General features: G+C 44.6%; 1 protein-coding gene across 1 annotated transcript in view; it reads left to right on the top strand.

The window, feature by feature from the left end:
• The first annotated feature begins 738 nt into the window (after positions 1-738).
• The window catches only part of LOC139577360 (mitogen-activated protein kinase 1), a 73,201-nt gene continuing 54,499 nt past the window's right edge, over positions 739-19,440 (top strand). The window contains exon 1 of the mRNA XM_071404419.1: positions 739-1,163. Coding sequence (XP_071260520.1) covers positions 1,018-1,163 — 146 coding nt within the window. The 5' untranslated portion in view covers positions 739-1,017. The remainder of the gene's footprint in view (positions 1,164-19,440) is intronic.

The following is a 19,440-nucleotide window of genomic DNA, read 5'->3' as shown; positions in this document are numbered from 1 at the left end:
ATCCACAATAATACATACTCAGATTATCATCATGATAATCCACAATAATACATACTCAGATTATCATCATGGTAATCCACAATAATACATACTCAGATTATCATGATGATAATCCACAATAATACATACTCAGATTATCATCATGATAATCCACAATAAAACATACTCAGATTATCATGATGATAATCCACAATAATACATACTCAGATTATCATCATGATAATCCACAATAATACATACTCAGATTATCATCATGATAATCCACAATAATACATACTCATTATGGACAACAGTGGTTGTAGGCAAATCATGTCAATCTATACTTTGCAGTCATGCAATAAATATAGACCTGCATGTAAGAATATCTGATATTATCCTAAAGGGTTGTGCCTAGTAATCTTCATCCCCATGGGCCTAATCTGTAGACAAAGGTAATTTGTGTTATAATGAGTTTGATTTATCCAGGTGATGTTGAAGATCTTCTCACAGCGAGGTTGTCGATCTTGTCTTGCCTCCTTGATCACATGACGCACTCCGTTATTTCCTGCAGCAGCCGAGCTCTGGCTCGGCCCAGCTCTGTGTATTCATTACGTCTTGCAACGGAAACCGTTTACCGTGTAAGAAGCACACAGAGCAAACGGAAGGAAACGGGGAGGGGCCTACCTGACTTTGTCAAATAGAAGCTCTCGTTTTCGTTGCAAAACGTTTTGCGTTGGGAGTAAACGCTTTCTGTTGCAAAGGGTTTTGCAACAGACCAAACATTTCGCAACAGAATCAGCGTAAATGAACACACCCATGCTCTTGCAGTAGCTAGCAGACTGCAGTCAGTGGAATCAGGCTTTGAACACGTTATATCGCCGAGGAGCGGACAAATTACTTTTCTTACTATCTTTCGCCATTACTGAGGACTTCATAAAGTCTCACTGTGTTGTATAACGTTATTACAGCGTTGACTTTTCGGATTTCCCCTTTCTTTCTGGCTGTGGAGAACGTGTAAAAATACAGCTAGTTTTCACAATGGCGACAGCAGCAGTATCTGCCAGTGCTGGCAGCGGCCCCAACCCCGGATCTGGCGCTGAGTTAGTCCGAGGACAGGCCTTCGATGTCGGCCCTCGCTACCACAATCTCTCCTATATTGGCGAAGGCGCTTATGGAATGGTGTGGTAAGAAATATTTCCATAGCTGCCATAACGGCAGAAATGTTGCCTCTCATCGTTACTGATGTTCATAAACCAGGGTTGGTTACTTTGTAGACTACCTAGAATTATCCGCCACACTCATATCTTTACTGCCACATTGTAACATGGAATCTCTGTTTTTGATACATTTGTTGCTGTGTTGATATTGCGCCTTCTAGTCCAGAGAGTGAAGGCTCTTGCTACTTCTAGTCCAGTGAGTGAAGGCTCTTGCTACTTCTAGTCCAGAGAGTGAAGGCTCTTGCTACTTCTAGTCCAGTGAGTGATGGCTCTTGCTACTTCTAGTCCAGTGAGTGAAGGCTCTTGCTACTTCTAGTCCAGTGAGTGAAGGCTCTTGCTACTTCTAGTCCAGTGAGTGATGGCTCTTGCTACTTCTAGTCCAGTGAGTGAAGGCTCTTGCTACTTCTAGTCCAGTGAGTGAAGGCTCTTGCTACTTCTAGTCCAGAGAGTGAAGGCTCTTGCTACTTCTAGTCCAGTGAGTGAAGGCTCTTGCTACTTCTAGTCCAGTGAGTGAAGGCTCTTGCTACTTCTAGTCCACTGAGTGAAGGCTCTTGCTACTTCTAGTCCAGTGAGTGAAGGCTCTTGCTACTTCTAGTCCAGTGAGTGAAGGCTCTTGCTACTTCTAGTCCAGTGAGTGAAGGCTCTTGCTACTTCTAGTCCACTGAGTGAAGGCTCTTGCTACTTCTAGTCCAGAGAGTGAAGGCTCTTGCTACTTCTAGTCCACTGAGTGAAGGCTCTTGCTACTTCTAGTCCAGAGAGTGAAGGCTCTTGCTACTTCTAGTCCACTGAGTGAAGGCTCTTGCTACTTCTAGTCCAGAGAGTGAAGGCTCTTGCTACTTCTAGTCCAGTGAGTGAAGGCTCTTGCTACTTCTAGTCCAGTGAGTGAAGGCTCTTGCTACTTCTAGTCCAGAGAGTGAAGGCTCTTGCTACTTCTAGTCCACTGAGTGAAGGCTCTTGCTACTTCTAGTCCAGAGAGTGAAGGCTCTTGCTACTTCTAGTCCACTGAGTGAAGGCTCTTGCTACTTCTAGTCCACTGAGTGAAGGCTCTTGCTACTTCTAGTCCACTGAGTGAAGGCTCTTGCTACTTCTAGTCCAGAGAGTGAAGGCTCTAGCTACTTCTAGTCCAGTGAGTGAAGCCTCTAGCTACTTCTAGTCCAGAGAGTGAAGCCTCTAGCTACTTCTAGTCCAGTGAGTGAAGGCTCTTGCTACTTCTAGTCCAGTGAGTGAAGGCTCTTGCTACTTCTAGTCCAGTGAGTGAAGGCTCTTGCTACTTCTAGTCCAGTGAGTGAAGGCTCTTGCTACTTCTAGTCCAGTGAGTGAAGGCTCTTGCTACTTCTAGTCCAGTGAGTGAAGGCTCTTGCTACTTCTAGTCCAGAGAGTGAAGGCTCTTGCTACTTCTAGTCCAGTGAGTGAAGGCTCTTGCTACTTCTAGTCCAGTGAGTGAAGGCTCTTGCTACTTCTAGTCCAGTGAGTGAAGGCTCTTGCTACTTCTAGTCCAGTGAGTGAAGCCTCTTGCTACTTCTAGTCCAGTGAGTGAAGGCTCTTGCTACTTCTAGTCCAGTGAGTGAAGGCTCTTGCTACTTCTAGTCCAGTGAGTGAAGGCTCTTGCTACTTCTAGTCCAGTGAGTGAAGGCTCTTGCTACTTCTAGTCCAGTGAGTGAAGCCTCTAGCTACTTCTAGTCCAGAGAGTGAAGGCTCTTGCTACTTCTAGTCCAGTGAGTGAAGGCTCTTGCTACTTCTAGTCCAGTGAGTGAAGCCTCTTGCTACTTCTAGTCCAGAGAGTGAAGGCTCTTGCTACTTCTAGTCCAGTGAGTGAAGCCTCTTGCTACTTCTAGTCCAGTGAGTGAAGGCTCTTGCTACTTCTAGTCCAGTGAGTGAAGGCTCTTGCTACTTCTAGTCCAGTGAGTGAAGCCTCTTGCTACTTCTAGTCCAGTGAGTGAAGGCTCTTGCTACTTCTAGTCCAGTGAGTGAAGGCTCTTGCTACTTCTAGTCCAGTGAGTGAAGGCTCTTGCTACTTCTAGTCCAGTGAGTGAAGGCTCTTGCTACTTCTAGTCCAGTGAGTGAAGCCTCTAGCTACTTCTAGTCCAGAGAGTGAAGGCTCTTGCTACTTCTAGTCCAGTGAGTGAAGGCTCTTGCTACTTCTAGTCCAGTGAGTGAAGCCTCTTGCTACTTCTAGTCCAGAGAGTGAAGGCTCTTGCTACTTCTAGTCCAGTGAGTGAAGCCTCTTGCTACTTCTAGTCCAGTGAGTGAAGGCTCTTGCTACTTGTTGATCTTGGGTCAACTGTAGGATTTGCCAACTCGGAACGCCGATACATTTCATATTCCATTAACTAACAGTGTTTCATCAGTATTTCGGCGCATGTGATAAATGTTTGATTTTAAGTTATGTCACCCAATTTTTATAAATATAGCCTATCAATTTGACTCGACAAATAATGTATCTTTTAATTTGATAAACTTTTCATTAAACCAACATGTCGGTGATGTCCATCACTAAGTGATTTACCAAAATAACCACAGCTCAAACTGATACTAGCTAACTGCCTCTGAAGAAAATAAATACTTAACGCCTGTGTGCTTCTTTCAAAACCTCAAATCAAATGTCCTAATCTGTCAGTAGGCATTTAACTAGTTACTGGTTAGCTGGTTTCGGTAAAACACATACAACTGCAGAATTCACAGTCGTTGACGTTATCTTGACATGGATTGTAGATAATGATCATGGTGCTGATGCGACAGAGCGTTTGTATAGGGGCAGTCTGGGAGCCAATGTAATGATTCATCTGAAAGTGTGGAGCCCTAATGGAGGGTGTGACGCAACTGGGTTAACAAATTGAGCTCTGTACCTTCTCCTTCGATCGGATGCCAACCGCAGTTAAACCCCAAGTTAATGGTGCATTACCGCCACCAGCTAACAGTGTCTTCTTTCTCCTCCACTAGACTCCAGTTGTAAACTACAGTAGGACTAGTGATACTAGTTCTCTCTCCTCCACTAGACTCCAGTTGTAAACTACAGTAGGACTAGTGATACTAGTTCTCTCTCCTCCACTAGACTCCAGTTGTAAACTACAGTAGGACTAGTGATACTAGTTCTCTCTCCTCCACTAGACTCCAGTTGTAAACTACAGTAGGACTAGTGATACTAGTTCTCTCTCCTCCACTAGACTCCAGTTGTAAACTACAGTAGGACTAGTGATACTAGTTCTCTCTCCTCCACTAGACTCCAGTTGTAAACTACAGTAGGACTAGTGATACTAGTTCTCTCTCCTCCACTAGACTCCAGTTGTAAACTACAGTAGGACTAGTGATACTAGTTCTCTCTCCTCCACTAGACTCCAGTTGTAAACTACAGTAGGACTAGTGATACTAGTTCTCTCTCCTCCACTAGACTCCAGTTGTAAACTACAGTAGGACTAGTGATACTAGTTCTCTCTCCTCCACTAGACTCCAGTTGTAAACTACAGTAGGACTAGTGATACTAGTTCTCTCTCTCCTCCACTAGACTCCAGTTGTAAACTACAGTAGGACTAGTGATACTAGTTCTCTCTCCTCCACTAGACTCCAGTTGTAAACTACAGTAGGACTAGTGATACTAGTTCTCTCTCCTCCACTAGACTCCAGTTGTAAACTACAGTAGGACTAGTGATACTAGTTCTCTCTCCTCCACTAGACTCCAGTTGTAAACTACAGTAGGACTAGTGATACTAGTTCTCTCTCCTCCACTAGACTCCAGTTGTAAACTACAGTAGGACTAGTGATACTAGTTCTCTCTCCTCCACTAGACTCCAGTTGTAAACTACAGTAGGACTAGTGATACTAGTTCTCTCTCCTCCACTAGACTCCAGTTGTAAACTACAGTAGGACTAGTGATACTAGTTCTCTCTCCTCCACTAGACTCCAGTTGTAAACTACAGTAGGACTAGTGATACTAGTTCTCTCTCCTCCACTAGACTCCAGTTGTAAACTACAGTAGGACTAGTGATACTAGTTCTCTCTCCTCCACTAGACTCCAGTTGTAAACTACAGTAGGACTAGTGATACTAGTTCTCTCTCCTCCACTAGACTCCAGTTGTAAACTACAGTAGGACTAGTGATACTAGTTCTCTCTCCTCCACTAGACTCCAGTTGTAAACTACAGTAGGACTAGTGATACTAGTTCTCTCTCCTCCACTAGACTCCAGTTGTAAACTACAGTAGGACTAGTGATACTAGTTCTCTCTCCTCCACTAGACTCCAGTTGTAAACTACAGTAGGGCTAGTGATACTAGTTCTCTCTCTCTCCTCCACTAGACTCCAGTTATAAACTACAGTAGGACTAGTGATACTAGTTCTCTCTCTCTCCTCCACTAGACTCCAGTTGTAAACTACAGTAGGACTAGTGATACCAGTTCTCTCTCTCTCCTCCACTAGACTCCAGTTGTAAACTACAGTAGGACTAGTGATACTAGTTCTCTCTCCTCCACTAGACTCCAGTTGTAAACTACAGTAGGACTAGTGATACCAGTTCTCTCTCCTCCACTAGACTCCAGTTGTAAACTACAGTAGGACTAGTGATACTAGTTCTCTCTCCTCCACTAGACTCCAGCTGTAAACTACAGTAAGACTATAAATACTAGTTCTCTCTCTCTCCTCCACTAGACTCCAGTTATAAACTACAGTAGGACTAGTGATACTAGTTCTCTCTCCTCCACTAGACTCCAGTTGTAAACTACAGTAGGACTAGTGATACTAGTTCTTTCTCTCTCCTCCACTAGACTCCAGTTGTAAACTACAGTAGGACTAGTGATACCAGTTCTCTCTCCTCCACTAGACTCCAGTTGTAAACTACAGTAGGACTAGTGATACTAGTTCTCTCTCCTCCACTAGACTCCAGTTGTAAACTACAGTAGGACTAGTGATACTAGTTCTCTCTCCTCCACTAGACTCCAGTTGTAAACTACAGTAGGACTAGTGATACTAGTTCTCTCTCCTCCACTAGACTCCAGTTGTAAACTACAGTAGGACTAGTGATACTAGTTCTCTCTCCTCCACTAGACTCCAGTTGTAAACTACAGTAGGACTAGTGATACTAGTTCTCTCTCCTCCACTAGACTCCAGTTGTAAACTACAGTAGGACTAGTGATACTAGTTCTCTCTCCTCCACTAGACTCCAGTTGTAAACTACAGTAGGACTAGTGATACCAGTTCTCTCTCCTCCACTAGACTCCAGTTGTAAACTACAGTAGGACTAGTGATACTAGTTCTCTCTCCTCCACTAGACTCCAGTTGTAAACTACAGTAGGACTAGTGATACTAGTTCTCTCTCTCCTCCACTAGACTCCAGTTGTAAACTACAGTAGGACTAGTGATACTAGTTCTCTCTCCTCCACTAGACTCCAGTTGTAAACTACAGTAGGACTAGTGATACTAGTTCTCTCTCCTCCACTAGACTCCAGTTGTAAACTACAGTAGGACTAGTGATACTAGTTCTCTCTCCTCCACTAGACTCCAGTTGTAAACTACAGTAGGACTAGTGATACTAGTTCTCTCTCCTCCACTAGACTCCAGTTGTAAACTACAGTAGGACTAGTGATACTAGTTCTCTCTCCTCCACTAGACTCCAGCTGTAAACTACAGTAAGACTAGTGATACTAGTTCTCTCTCCTCCACTAGACTCCAGTTATAAACTACAGTAGGACTAGTGATACTAGTTCTCTCTCCTCCACTAGACTCCAGCTGTAAACTACAGTAAGACTATAAATACTAGTTCTCTCTCTCTCCTCCACTAGACTCCAGTTATAAACTACAGTAGGACTAGTGATACTAGTTCTCTCTCCTCCACTAGACTCCAGCTGTAAACTACAGTAAGACTATAAATACTAGTTCTCTCTCTCTCCTCCACTAGACTCCAGTTATAAACTACAGTAGGACTAGTGATACTAGTTCTCTCTCCTCCACTAGACTCCAGTTGTAAACTACAGTAGGACTAGTGATACTAGTTCTTTCTCTCTCCTCCACTAGACTCCAGTTATAAACTACAGTAGGACTAGTGATACTAGTTCTCTCTCCTCCACTAGACTCCAGTTGTAAACTACAGTAGGACTAGTGATACTAGTTCTCTCTCCTCCACTAGACTCCAGTTGTAAACTACAGTAGGACTAGTGATACTAGTTCTCTCTCCTCCACTAGACTCCAGTTGTAAACTACAGTAGGACTAGTGATACCAGTTCTCTCTCCTCCACTAGACTCCAGTTGTAAACTACAGTAGGACTAGTGATACTAGTTCTCTCTCCTCCACTAGACTCCAGCTGTAAACTACAGTAGGACTAGTGATACTAGTTCTCTCTCCTCCACTAGACTCCAGCTGTAAACTACAGTAGGACTAGTGATACTAGTTCTCTCTCCTCCACTAGACTCCAGTTGTAAACTACAGTAGGACTAGTGATACTAGTTCTCTCTCCTCCACTAGACTCCAGTTGTAAACTACAGTAGGACTAGTGATACTAGTTCTCTCTCCTCCACTAGACTCCAGCTGTAAACTACAGTAAGACTATAAATACTAGTTCTCTCTCTCTCCTCCACTAGACTCCAGTTATAAACTACAGTAGGACTAGTGATACTAGTTCTCTCTCCTCCACTAGACTCCAGTTGTAAACTACAGTAGGACTAGTGATACTAGTTCTCTCTCTCTCCTCCACTAGACTCCAGTTGTAAACTACAGTAGGGCTAGTGATACTAGTTCTCTCTCCTCCACTAGACTCCAGTTGTAAACTACAGTAGGACTAGTGATACCAGTTCTCTCTCCTCCACTAGACTCCAGTTGTAAACTACAGTAGGACTAGTGATACTAGTTCTCTCTCCTCCACTAGACTCCAGCTGTAAACTACAGTAGGACTAGTGATACTAGTTCTCTCTCCTCCACTAGACTCCAGTTGTAAACTACAGTAGGACTAGTGATACTAGTTCTCTCTCTCCTCCACTAGACTCCAGTTGTAAACTACAGTAGGACTAGTGATACTAGTTCTCTCTCCTCCACTAGACTCCAGTTGTAAACTACAGTAGGACTAGTGATACTAGTTCTCTCTCCTCCACTAGACTCCAGTTGTAAACTACAGTAGGACTAGTGATACTAGTTCTCTCTCCTCCACTAGACTCCAGTTGTAAACTACAGTAGGACTAGTGATACTAGTTCTCTCTCTCTCCTCCACTAGACTCCAGTTGTAAACTCCAGTAGGACTAGTGATACTAGTTCTCTCTCTCTCCTCCACTAGACTCCAGTTGTAAACTACAGTAGGACTAGTGATACTAGTTCTCTCTCTCTCCTCCACTAGACTCCAGTTGTAAACTCCAGTAGGACTAGTGATACTAGTTCTCTCTCTCTCCTCCACTAGACTCCAGTTGTAAACTACAGTAGGACTAGTGATACTAGTTCTCTCTCCTCCACTAGACTCCAGTTGTAAACTACAGTAAGACTATAAATACTAGTTCTCTCTCTCTCCTCCACTAGACTCCAGTTATAAACTACAGTAGGACTAGTGATACTAGTTCTCTCTCCTCCACTAGACTCCAGTTGTAAACTACAGTAGGACTAGTGATACTAGTTCTCTCTCCTCCACTAGACTCCAGTTGTAAACTACAGTAGGACTAGTGATACTAGTTCTCTCTCCTCCACTAGACTCCAGTTGTAAACTCCAGTAGTGATAATTGATAATAGACCATTGTCTTCATACTTTCCCATATCACCATTTAGAATAGATTGTGGATTGCCATCTGACTGCCAATAGTCCAGTAATGCATCACACTGAGAATCTGCTTCCTGGGTGTCCAGTCGGCAGAGTGATGGTCATAAAGTTGTTATTCAGTAACTTTTCAAAAGCGGTAGTGACACTGTAATATACTTCCTGCTTTGTGACATCACATCTACTGTAAATAGAATCTCTCTCAATAGCAGTCTACATGTGTCTACTGTAAATATAATCTCTCTCAATAGCAGTCTACATGTGTCTACTGTAAATAGAATCTCTCTCAATAGCAGTCTACATGTGTCTACTGTAAATAGAATCTCTCTCAATAGCAGTCTACATGTGTCTACTGTAAATAGAATCTCTCTCAATAGCAGTCTACATGTGTCTACTGTAAATAGAATCTCTCTCAATAGCAGTCTACATGTGTCTACTGTAAATAGAATCTCTCTCAATAGCAGTCTACATGTGTCTACTGTAAATAGAATCTCTCTCAATAGCAGTCTACATGTGTCTACTGTAAATAGAATCTCTCTCAATAGCAGTCTACATGTGTCTACTGTAAATATAATCTCTCTCTCTCAATAGCAGTCTACATGTGTCTACTGTAAATAGAATCTCTCTCTCTCACTAGCAGTCTACATGTGTCTACTGTAAATAGAATCTCTCTCAATAGCAGTCTACATGTGTCTACTGTAAATAGAATCTCTCTCAATAGCAGTCTACATGTGTCTACTGTAAATAGAATCTCTCTCAATAGCAGTCTACATGTGTCTACTGTAAATAGAATCTCTCTCTCTCAATAGCAGTCTACATGTGTCTACTGTAAATAGAATCTCTCTCTCTCTCAATAGCAGTCTACATGTGTCTACTGTAAATAGAATCTCTCTCACTCAATAGCAGTCTGTCTCTCTCACACACACTTTGTGGTTGTGTACGTTTTAGCTCATTGAGAAATAGTGGGAGGTGTCGGCAAATGGAGTCCCAGGTACCGTGAGGAGGTCCATCTATTCTTCTAGTCCCAGGTACCGTGAGGAGGTCCATCTGTTCTTCTAGTCCCAGGTACCGTGAGGAGGTCCATCTGTTCTTCTAGTCCCAGGTACCGTGAGGAGACCCATCTGTTCTTCTAGTCCCAGGTACCGTGAGGAGGTCCATCTGTTCTTCTAGTCCCAGGTACCGTGAGGAGGTCCATCTGTTCTTCTAGTCCCAGGTACCGTGAGGAGGTCCATCTGTTCTTCTAGTCCCAGGTACCGTGAGGAGGTCCATCTGTTCTTCTAGTCCCAGGTACCGTGAGGAGGTCCATCTGTTCTTCTAGTCCCAGGTACCGTGAGGAGGTCCATCTGTTCTTCTAGTCCCAGGTACCGTGAGGAGGTCCATCTGTTCTTCTAGTCCCAGGTACCGTGAGGAGGTCCATCTGTTCTTCTAGTCCCAGGTACCGTGAGGAGGTCCATCTGTTCTTCTAGTCCCAGGTACCGTGAGGAGGTCCATCTGTTCTTCTAGTCCCAGGTACCGTGAGGAGGTCCATCTGTTCTTCTAGTCCCAGGTACCGTGAGGAGGTCCATCTGTTCTTCTAGTCCCAGGTACCGTGAGGAGGTCCATCTGTTCTTCTAGTCCCAGGTACCGTGAGGAGGTCCATCTGTTCTTCTAGTCCCAGGTACCGTGAGGAGGTCCATCTGTTCTTCTAGTCCCAGGTACCGTGAGGAGGTCCATCTGTTCTTCTAGTCCCAGGTACCGTGAGGAGGTCCATCTGTTCTTCTAGTCCCAGGTACCGTGAGGAGGTCCATCTGTTCTTCTAGTCCCAGGTACCGTGAGGAGGTCCATCTGTTCTTCTAGTCCCAGGTACCGTGAGGAGGTCCATCTGTTCTTCTAGTCCCAGGTACCGTGAGGAGGTCCATCTGTTCTTCTAGTCCCAGGTACCGTGAGGAGGTCCATCTGTTCTTCTAGTCCCAGGTACCGTGAGGAGGTCCATCTGTTCTTCTAGTCCCAGGTACCGTGAGGAGGTCCATCTGTTCTTCTAGTCCCAGGTACCGTGAGGAGGTCCATCTGTTCTTCTAGTCCCAGGTACCGTGAGGAGGTCCATCTGTTCTTCTAGTCCCAGGTACCGTGAGGAGGTCCATCTGTTCTTCTAGTCCCAGGTACCGTGAGGAGGTCCATCTGTTCTTCTAGTCCCAGGTACCGTGAGGAGGTCCATCTGTTCTTCTAGTCCCAGGTACCGTGAGGAGACCCATCTGTTCTTCTAGTTTCTGTTACAAGGGAGGAAAGGGTACAGATTGAATTGAGAGAAGGGATAAAGAGGGGTAGAAACAGAGGAGGGAGAAGGGAGGGAGAAAGAGGGGAGGGTAGAAACGGAGAGAGAGAGAGAAGGGTAGAAACGGAGAGAGAGAGAGAAGGGTAGAAACGGAGAGAGAGAGAGAGAAGGGTAGAAACGGAGAGAGAGAGAGAGAAGGGTAGAAACGGAGAGAGAGAGAGAAGGGTAGAAACGGAGAGAGAGAGAGAGAAGGGTAGAAACGGAGAGAGAGAGAGAGAAGGGTAGAAACGGAGAGAGAGAGAAGGGTATAAACGGAGAGAGAGAGAAGGGTAGAAACGGAGAGAGAGAGAAGGGTAGAAACGGAGAGAGAGAGAGAGAAGGGTAGAAACGGAGAGAGAGAGAGAAGGGTAGAAACGGAGAGAGAGAGAGAAGGGTAGAAACGGAGAGAGAGAGAGAGAGAGAGAAGGGTAGAAACGGAGAGAGAGAGAGAGAGGAGGGTAGAAACGGAGGGTGCGTGGGCCCTGCCATGAAACAACCCCAGACTGTAGGTTTTAGTTGCATGCTTCCTTGAATTCCACCCTCCTGCAGGAACAAGTGAGACAGCCAGGGTTTAGGCTATGGCTGTGCCCTATGGGTCCTGGTCAAAAGGAGTGCCTGGCTCCATCATTTGGGATGGAGCCAGGCAGGCAGGGAGCAACATGACTGCACTTGGCAGGCTCGCTGCATTTTCCAGCTTGCCCCTCCCAGCCTCCCTCCTGCACTGAGCAAAAACACACACCAACCCTCCCTAACCCTAATCACTCACTCACCTTTCCCTGTGTGAACACAGAAGCAGAGTTTTTTTCCCCCGTACTACTCCTAATTTTGGCAGGACAGAAAAGTAGACTGCTGGTCTGTACAGAGTCTTCAGGAAGGATTCACACTGGTTTAGGCTGGTCCGTACAGAGTCTTCAGGAAGGATTCACACTGGTTTAGGCTGGTCCGTACAGAGTCTTCAGGAAGGATTCACACTGGTTTAGGCTGGTCCGTACAGAGTCTTCAGGAAGGATTCACACTGGTTTAGACTGGTCCGTACAGAGTCTTCAGGAAGGATTCACACTGGTTTAGACTGGTCCGTACATAGTCTTCAGGAAGGATTCACACTGGTTTAGGCTGGACTGTACAGAGTCTTCAGGAAGGATTCACACTGGTTTAGGCTGGTCCGTACAGAGTCTTCAGGAAGGATTCACACTGGTTTAGGCTGGTCTGTACAGAGTCTTCAGGAAGGATTCACACTGGTTTAGGCTGGTCCGTACAGAGTCTTCAGGAAGGATTCACACTGGTTTAGGCTGGTCCGTACAGAGTCTTCAGGAAGGATTCACACTGGTTTAGACTGGTCCGTACAGAGTCTTCAGGAAGGATTCACACTGGTTTAGGCTGGTCCGTACAGAGTCTTCAGGAAGGATTCACACTGGTTTAGGCTGGTCCGTACAGAGTCTTCAGGAAGGATTCACACTGGTTTAGACTGGTCCGTACAGAGTCTTCAGGAAGGATTCACACTGGTTTAGACTGGTCTGTACAGAGTCTTCAGGAAGGATTCACACTGGTTTAGGCTGGACTGTACAGAGTCTTCAGGAAGGATTCACACTGGTTTAGGCTGGACTGTACAGAGTCTTCAGGAAGGATTCACACTGGTTTAGGCTGGTCTGTACAGAGTCTTCAGGAAGGATTCACACTGGTTTAGGCTGGTCCGTACAGAGTCTTCAGGAAGGATTCACACTGGTTTAGGCTGGTCCGTACAGAGTCTTCAGGAAGGATTCACACTGGTTTAGGCTGGTCCGTACAGAGTCTTCAGGAAGGATTCACACTGGTTTAGGCTGGTCCGTACAGAGTCTTCAGGAAGGATTCACACTGGTTTAGGCTGGTCCGTACAGAGTCTTCAGGAAGTATTCACACTGGTTTAGACTGGTCTGTACAGAGTCTTCAGGAAGGATTCACACTGGTTTAGACTGGTCTGTACAGAGTCTTCAGGAAGGATTCACACTGGTTTATACTGGTCTGTACAGAGTCTTCAGGAAGGATTCACACTGGTTTAGACTGGTCTGTACAGAGTCTTCAGGAAGGATTCACACTGGTTTAGACTGGTCTGTACAGAGTCTGGCCTGCGCACAATACCCCATAATATCAAAGTTGAATTATTATTTTTTACATTTTTGCAAATGAATTACAAATTAAAAGCTGAAATATCTTGGGTCAATAAGTATTAAACCCCTTTGTTATGACACACCTACATATGTACAGGAGTAAAGATATGCTTAACAAGTCACATAGTGTGTTGGGTACACAGATGAGGTTGTTATTCAAAAATCATGTTAAACACTATTATTGCACACAGAGTGAGTCCAATGTATTATGTGACTTGGTGCTGCTCAGTCGGGTGAGGGACAGCATCCCCTTTGGAATCAGCGCTTTGCATTTGTGGCACCTGTAACTGCCATTTCCTGCAATCTTGAGCTTTAAATGATCATATTTAAACACAGTGAAATATTAAAACATTTTTTTACAGTTTTTTTCATGTAATTATCCTAGTAATTTCATTTTTCATTGGTCAACAGAACAGGGATAGCCAATAAAAAGGACAAATACTGTTCTGTTAACTTCTTTGGGACTGGGGGGGCAGTATTGAGTAGCTTGGATAAAAAGGTGCCCAGAGTAAACTGCCTGCTACTCAGTTCTAAAAGCTAGAATATGCATATAATTAGTAGATTTGGATAGCAAACACTCTGAAGTTTCTAAAACTGTTTGAATGTTGTCTGTGAGTATGACAGGCAATGACTTGAAAAACTACAAACCTCAGATTTCCCACTTTCTGGTTCGATTTCTTCTCAGGTTTTTACCTGCCATATGAGTTCTGTTATACTCAGACATCATTCAAACAGTTTTAGAAACTTCAGAGTGTTTGCTATCCAAATCTACTAATAATATGCATATCCTAGCTTCTGGGCCTGAGTAGAAGGCAGTTTAATTTGGGCACGCTTTTCATTCAAAATTCCGAATGCTGCCCCCTACCCTAGTGAATTTAAACAAATGGATAGTCATTGGCTCAGTGACTGGAAGTCTATGGGAATAGCTAGCGTGTCATGGCTCTAATGCTAGTAGTGAAGTACAGGCCCTCATGTCACATTACGTATATGTAACATCAGGCAAACCACATCTTTTATATTCAATTACCATTGTCTGGGTCTCTGTTACCTGTACTGTGTCTCTCTGTCTGGGTCTCTGTTACCCGTACTGTGTCTCTCTGTCTGGGTCTCTGTTACCCGTACTGTGTCTCTCTGTCTGGGTCTCTGTTACCCGTACTGTGTCTCTGTCTGGGTCTCTGTTACCCGTACTGTGTCTCTGTCTGGGTCTCTGTTACCCGTACTGTGTCTCTGTCTGGGTCTCTGTTACCCGTACTGTGTCTCTGTCTGGGTCTCTGTTACCCGTACTGTGTCTCTGTCTGGGTCTCTGTTACCCGTACTGTGTCTCTGTCTGGGTCTCTGTTACCCGTACTGTGTCTCTGTCTGGGTCTCTGTTACCCGTACTGTGTCTCTGTCTGGGTCTCTGTTACCCGTACTGTGTCTCTGTCTGGGTCTCTGTTACCCGTACTGTGTCTCTGTCTGGGTCTCTGTTACCCGTACTGTGTCTCTGTCTGGGTCTCTGTTACCCGTACTGTGTCTCTGTCTGGGTCTCTGTTACCCGTACTGTGTCTCTCTGTCTGGGTCTCTGTTACCCGTACTGTGTCTCTCTGTCTGGGTCTCTGTTACCCGTACTGTGTCTCTGTCTGGGTCTCTGTTACCCGTACTGTGTCTCTGTCTGGGTCTCTGTTACCCGTACTGTGTCTCTGTCTGGGTCTCTGTTACCCGTACTGTGTATATATTATATATAGCACTGGGACTAGACTCTGGCTGTGTTAATATAAGTATGATCTGATACTGGGACTAGATCCATGTCCCTTGTAGTGTTAGTTTATCTGGATCATATGTACAGTAATCCCTCGTTTATCGCGGGGGTTACGTTCCGAAAATGACCCGCGATAAGTGAAATCCGCGAAATAGAAAACTTTTTTTTTTTTACAATTAGCAACTATTACATGTATACAAATACAGTGACTCACGTGTAGGCCGTTTCGTCGACATTATGGGTTTAGGAGATGTTCGAAATTACAAGATAATTTGGCCAACTTAATGTAAATTTGCCAAGCTGTTTTATGTACGTACACATAACTGCACGAGACGACAAAATGATAGCACAATTCGTAGCATGTTTTGATACAAGAAGCGGGAGTGAGTTTTTAGCGAATCAGAATGCAGAGCACAATGCACCAAAAAAAAAAAAAAAATGCATTATGAAAATCCGCGAAATAGCGAATCCGCGATAAGTGAACCGCGAAGTGGCGAGGGATCACTGTACAGTTGTAAGTTATACTAGAAATGCATGGCATTTTCCGAGGTGTAGGCGATCGCTCTGAAATGTTTGCAAAGTGGGGCAGCCAATTCTATAAGGTGTTGCAGCGCCCCTCGTACATTCTTTGGGAAGAACCCTGGAGTGTGTGTTTGTACGCGCTTTGGGGAGAACCCTGGAGTGTGTGTTTGTACGAGCTTTGGGGAGAACCCTGGAGTGTGTTTTTGTACGAGCTTTGGGGAGAACCCTGGAGTGTGTTTTTGTACGAGCTTTGGGGAGAACCCTGGAGTGTGTTTTTGTACGAGCTTTGGGGAGAACCCTGGAGTGTGTTTTTGTACGAGCTTTGGGGAGAACCCTGGAGTGTGTTTTTGTACGAGCTTTGGGGAGAACCCTGGAGTGTGTGTTTGTACGAGCTTTGGGGAGAACCCTGGAGTGTGTTTTTGTACGAGCTTTGGGGAGAACCCTGGAGTGTGTTTTTGTACGAGCTTTGGGGAGAACCCTGGAGTGTGTGTTTGTACGAGCGTGTTTGTACAAGTGTGTGTGTCTGTCCTGCGATGACGTAAGGAGGCTGGAATGGATCCCTGGTAAATTCCAGTGTGTGTGCTGTATCAGTGAGAGCTTCCTGTGGACAGCCAGACACCTCTTCTCCCCTTCGATAACATGGCTTCATGTCAGTTGAATTCATAAAGTCTCACTGGTCATCTCTGTCCTGGCTGGGTGAGGCAGGTCTGGGATCCAGCCACTACAGTCCCAGTGAGTCAATACAAGGTACAAACTGTCCCATAATCTGATAATAGAGGTTATGGATTAGCTGTTCAATGTCTCTGAATGAGATTATATTAACCCTGTAGTCAGGTCAGGGCTCTCTGAGATTATATTAACCCTGTAGTCAGGTCAGGGTCTCTGAATGAGATTATATTAACCCTGTAGTCAGGTCAGGGCTCTCTGAGATTATATTAACCCTGTAGTCAGGTCAGGGTCTCTGAGATTATATTAACCCTGTAGTCAGGTCAGGGCTCTCTGAGATTATATTAACCCTGTAGTCAGGTCAGGGGTCTCTGAGATTATATTAACCCTGTAGTCAGATCAGGGTCTCTGAGATTATATTAACCCTGTAGTCAGGTCAGGGTCTCTGAATGAGATTATATTAACCCTGTAGTCAGTCAGGGTCTCTGAGATTATATTAACCCTGTAGTCAGATCAGGGTCTCTGAATGAGATTATATTAACCCTGTAGTCAGGTCAGGGCTCTCTGAGATTATATTAACCCTGTAGTCAGGTCAGGGTCTCTGAATGAGATTATATTAACCCTGTAGTCAGGTCAGGGCTCTCTGAGATTATATTAACCCTGTAGTCAGGTCAGGGTCTCTGAGATTATATTAACCCTGTAGTCAGGTCAGGGCTCTCTGAGATTATATTAACCCTGTAGTCAGGTCAGGGGTCTCTGAGATTATATTAACCCTGTAGTCAGATCAGGGTCTCTGAGATTATATTAACCCTGTAGTCAGGTCAGGGCTCTGAGATTATATTAACCCTGTAGTCAGGTCAGGGCTCTGAGATTATATTAACCCTGTAGTCAGGTCAGGGTCTCTGAATGAGATTATATTAACCCTGTAGTCAGGTCAGGGCTCTCTGAGGTTATATTAACCCTGTAGTCAGATCAGGGTCTCTGAGATTATATTAACCCTGTAGTCAGGTCAGGGTCTCTGAATGAGATTATATTAACCCTGTAGTCAGGTCAGGGTCTCTGAATGAGATTATATTAACCCTGTAGTCAGGTCAGGGTCTCTGAATGAGATTATATTAACCCTGTAGTCAGGTCAGGGTCTCTGAATGAGATTATATTAACCCTGTAGTCAGGTCAGGGTCTCTGAGATTGTATTAACCCTGTAGTCAGGTCAGGGTCTCTGAATGAGATTATATTAACCCTGTAGTCAGGTCAGGGTCTCTGAGATTATATTAACCCTGTAGTCAGATCAGGGGTCTCTGAGATTATATTAACCCTGTAGTCAGGTCAGGGTCTCTGAGATTATATTAACCCTGTAGTCAGGTCAGGGTCTCTGAATGAGATTATATTAACCCTGTAGTCAGGTCAGGGTCTCTGAGATTATATTAACCCTGTAGTCAGGTCAGGGTCTCTGAGATTATATTAACCCTGTAGTCAGGTCAGGGTATCTGAATGAGATTATATTAACCCTGTAGTCAGGTCAGGGTTTCTGAGATTATATTAACCCTGTAGTCAGATCAGGGGTCTCTGAGATTATATTAACCCTGTAGTCAGGTCAGGGTCTCTGAATGAGATTATATTAACCCTGTAGTCAGGTCAGGGTCTCTGAGATTATATTAACCCTGTAGTCAGGTCAGGGCTCTCTGAGATTATATTAACCCTGTAGTCAGGTCAGGGGTCTCTGAGATTATATTAACCCTGTAGTCAGGTCAGGGCTCTGAGATTATATTAACCCTGTAGTCAGGTCAGGGGTCTCTGAGATTATATTAACCCTGTAGTCAGGTCAGGGTCTCTGAATGAGATTATATTAACCCTGTAGTCAGGTCAGGATCTCTGAGATTATATTAACCCTGTAGTCAGGTCAGGGCTCTGAGATTATATTAACCCTGTAGTCAGGTCAGGGTCTCTGAATGAGATTATATTAACCCTGTAGTCAGGTCAGGTCTCTGAATGAGATTATATTAACCCTGTAGTCAGATCAGGGTCTCTGAGATTATATTAACCCTGTAGTCAGGTCAGGGTCTCTGAATGAGATTATATTAACCCTGTAGTCAAGTCAGGGGTCTCTGAATGAGATTATATTAACCCTGTAGTCAGGACAGGGTCTCTGAATGAGATTATATTAACCCTGTAGTCAGGTCAGGGTCTCTGAGATTGTATTAACCCTGTAGTCAGGTCAGGGTCTCTGAATGAGATTATATTAACCCTGTAGTCAGGTCAGGGTCTCTGAGATTATATTAACCCTGTAGTCAGATCAGGGGTCTCTGAGATTATATTAACCCTGTAGTCAGGTCAGGGTCTCTGAATGAGATTATATTAACCCTGTAGTCAGGTCATGGTCTCTGAGATTATATTAACCCTGTAGTCAGGTCAGGGTCTCTGAGATTATATTAACCCTGTAGTCAGGTCAGGGTCTCTGAGATTATATTAACCCTGTAGTCAGGTCAGGGTCTCTGAGATTATATTAACCCTGTAGTCAGATCAGGGGTCTCTGAGATTATATTAACCCTGTAGTCAGGTCAGGGGTCTCTGAGATTATATTAACCCTGTAGTCAGGTCAGGGTCTCTGAATGAGATTATATTAACCCTGTAGTCAGGTCAGGATCTCTGAGATTATATTAACCCTGTAGTCAGGTCAGGGCTCTCTGAGATTATATTAACCCTGTAGTCAGATCAGGGGTCTCTGAGATTATATTAACCCTGTAGTCAGGTCAGGGTCTCTGAGATTATATTAACCCTGTAGTCAGGTCAGGGTCTCTGAATGAGATTATATTAACCCTGTAGTCAGGTCAGGGTCTCTGAGATTATATTAACCCTGTAGTCAGATCAGGGTCTCTGAATGAGATTATATTAACCCTGTAGTCAGGTCAGGGTCTCTGAATGAGATTATATTAACCCTGTAGTCAGGTCAGGGTCTCTGAGATTGTATTAACCCTGTAGTCAGGTCAGGGTCTCTGAATGAGATTATATTAACCCTGTAGTCAGGTCAGGATCTCTGAGATTATATTAACCCTGTAGTCAGGGTGAGAGAGGGGCGGAACAGCGTTCGCAGTGTGAGAGAGGGGCGGAACAGCGTTCGCAGTGTGAGAGAGGGGCGGAACAGCGTTCGCAGTGTGAGAGAGGGGCG

Source organism: Salvelinus alpinus, chromosome 5, assembly GCF_045679555.1.
Source record: "Salvelinus alpinus chromosome 5, SLU_Salpinus.1, whole genome shotgun sequence".
Lineage (NCBI taxonomy): Eukaryota > Metazoa > Chordata > Actinopteri > Salmoniformes > Salmonidae > Salvelinus > Salvelinus alpinus.
The sequence above is the reverse complement of the archived record's forward strand: the minus strand, read 5'-3'. Positions and strand labels throughout refer to the sequence as shown.